Source organism: Calidris pugnax, unplaced genomic scaffold (assembly GCF_001431845.1).
Source record: "Calidris pugnax isolate Ruff unplaced genomic scaffold, ASM143184v1 scaffold335, whole genome shotgun sequence".
NCBI classification, from domain to species: Eukaryota; Metazoa; Chordata; class Aves; order Charadriiformes; family Scolopacidae; genus Calidris; species Calidris pugnax.
Genome location: NW_015091148.1, coordinates 1,629,367 through 1,631,430, shown reverse-complemented (window position 1 = coordinate 1,631,430; position 2,064 = coordinate 1,629,367). Strand labels below are relative to the sequence as shown.

General features: G+C 65.5%; 1 protein-coding gene across 1 annotated transcript in view; it reads right to left on the bottom strand.

The window, feature by feature from the left end:
- The window catches only part of ARHGAP23 (Rho GTPase activating protein 23), a gene marked incomplete at its 5' end in the record, with an annotated part of 24,154 nt that overhangs the window by 16,485 nt on the left and 5,605 nt on the right, over nucleotides 1-2,064 (bottom strand). The window contains 3 exons of the mRNA XM_014958939.1: nucleotides 754-808; nucleotides 1,112-1,190; nucleotides 1,597-1,692. Coding sequence (XP_014814425.1) covers nucleotides 754-808; nucleotides 1,112-1,190; nucleotides 1,597-1,692 — 230 coding nt within the window. The remainder of the gene's footprint in view (nucleotides 1-753; nucleotides 809-1,111; nucleotides 1,191-1,596; nucleotides 1,693-2,064) is intronic.

Here is a 2,064-nt window from a genome sequence, read left to right as displayed (position 1 = left end):
AGCACCGAGTGACGCTGCCACCATCATCAGCCCCTCCTCTCCCCCCACCCCCCCTCCCTTCCCCTCCCCGCCTTCCGAAAATACCCCGGCACGGCTGGCTGGGCCCCGCTCTCCCGTCTCACTTTTCACCGACGCCTCTGACCCCACATCCAGGGGATCCTCAGAGCCCGGGGCAGGCACGCCAGGGCTGTAAGACACCCCCCCAGCCCAATGGGAGAGGGTCCCCCGTGCTGGGGCCACACAGTGGTGCCACCTAAGAGCCACACTGGGGTGGTGGCTTTGGTGGCAGCACTGCTGGGAGAGCCTGGGGGGGGGCACAACCAGGACCAGCAAAGCCCCACACACACCCATCGGTTTGGGCCACCCTGTCGGGGCCACCGCTGTCCCCAGACCCCAGCTCAATGACAGCAGAGCCACTTGGGGTGCTCCAAGACCCCCGAGACCCAGAGTAATTTGCCCTCCAACTATGCTCGAGGATGGCACCCCGCAAAAAAACAGGGGTCTCATTTCCCATCCTCCTGCTCTGCATCCCTGGGTACCTCCGTTTCTGCACCCACTGCTGCTCCAGGGGTGCTGGTGGGGCCCCGAGTGGTCCCCATGTGTCCCCAGCAAGGTAGGGGCACTTGGGTACCCCCCCACCCAAGGCATGGGAGGAGTGTGGGCACAGAGACCAGCCCCCCCCCGGGTTTGGGGGGCACGGGAAAAGCCACACCAGGGAACCTGAGCCCTGGCACCAGCCTGGTCCCAACTCACCAGCTGGAGGATGTCCTCGTCCTTGGGCATGATGGAGAGCTCCAGCACATCATCACTGCGGGGAGAGAGGGGACAGAGGGGTCAGGGTGGTTGGGGTCGGTCCCTGCCTGTCCCTGGGGAGGCCAATCCCATCCCCACGAGGGGATGAATGTCCCTGTCCCCATGTGATGGTCACAGCATGTCGTCATTGCCCATCCCTGGTCCCCTGTGGCACCCGTTGCCTGTGGGTGTCCAAGTGACTCACCACCGCTCCTGGTACCCCCAGTGACACCCTGGGGGGGGGTGACAGTGCCTGCTGAGATGTGTCCCCTTCATGTCACCTCCCCGGCTCTGCCCAGCCCCAGGAGGGGGGACTGACCTGTTCTGGATCAGCGCGATGACCTGCGAGTAGGTTTTCCCGATGATGCTCTCCCCGTTCACCTTGACCAGCCGGTCCCCTGCAGAGAACACAAGTGTCACCTCAAGTTCACTGGGGAGGTGGTGGCACCTGGCTGTCCCCACGGTCACCCACAGCAGGGTTCAAACAGGAGTTTTTCCAGGGGCAGAGCCCAATCCCGTGTGGCAAGTGGAGCCGTGGGGACCCCAAAGCCAGCCCAACCCATGGGGACCCCGATGTCGCTCTGAGCATCCCAGGCCAAGGAGAACAGAGCAGAGTCCCCACAGCCCCAGGGAGCAGAGAGAAGGGAGGGAGGGAAAGAAGGAATGCAAGAAAAAGAGCAAAACAAGCAAGAAAGCCCCCGGCAGAGAAGCCAGGACACGGCACGCATCCCGGGAGGAGCCTGGAGCCATCTCTGTCCCCGAGACGCCGCCAGCCCGGCCACCCGCAGTGTCCCCGGTGCTCACCGGTGCGCAGCCCAGCCTGGTGTGCCGGCCCGTCCTCCCGCACGTTCTTCACAAAGATGGTGTCCATGGGCTCCAGGCGGCTCCGGGGGGGACCTGCTCCCCAGGGACAGAGCGTCAGGGGGCCATCGGGACATCCATGGCCCCGTCCCACAGCAAGAAGCATCCTTGGCCCCTCGTGGTACCCTCCTCGCCTCCCCAAGCCCACCCGTGCCAGCACCCAGGACCCATGAAGCCCCCGGGCACCCATCCCCCCCCGCCGTGGCTATCTCCCGGTGTGGCTACGGCCACCGTCCTCCCCAAGAGCAAAAGCCAGAAAGCAGGGGGTTGGGGGGATGACGGCAGGGGGGTGACACCGACAAGGGATGCTGAATCCCTCGGGGACCTCCTGGAGCCAGGCCAGTGTGTCGTCCCCCAGCCCCGGCGGGCACCGGGTGCCAAGTCTGGGCACTGCCACCTGAATCCAGCCCA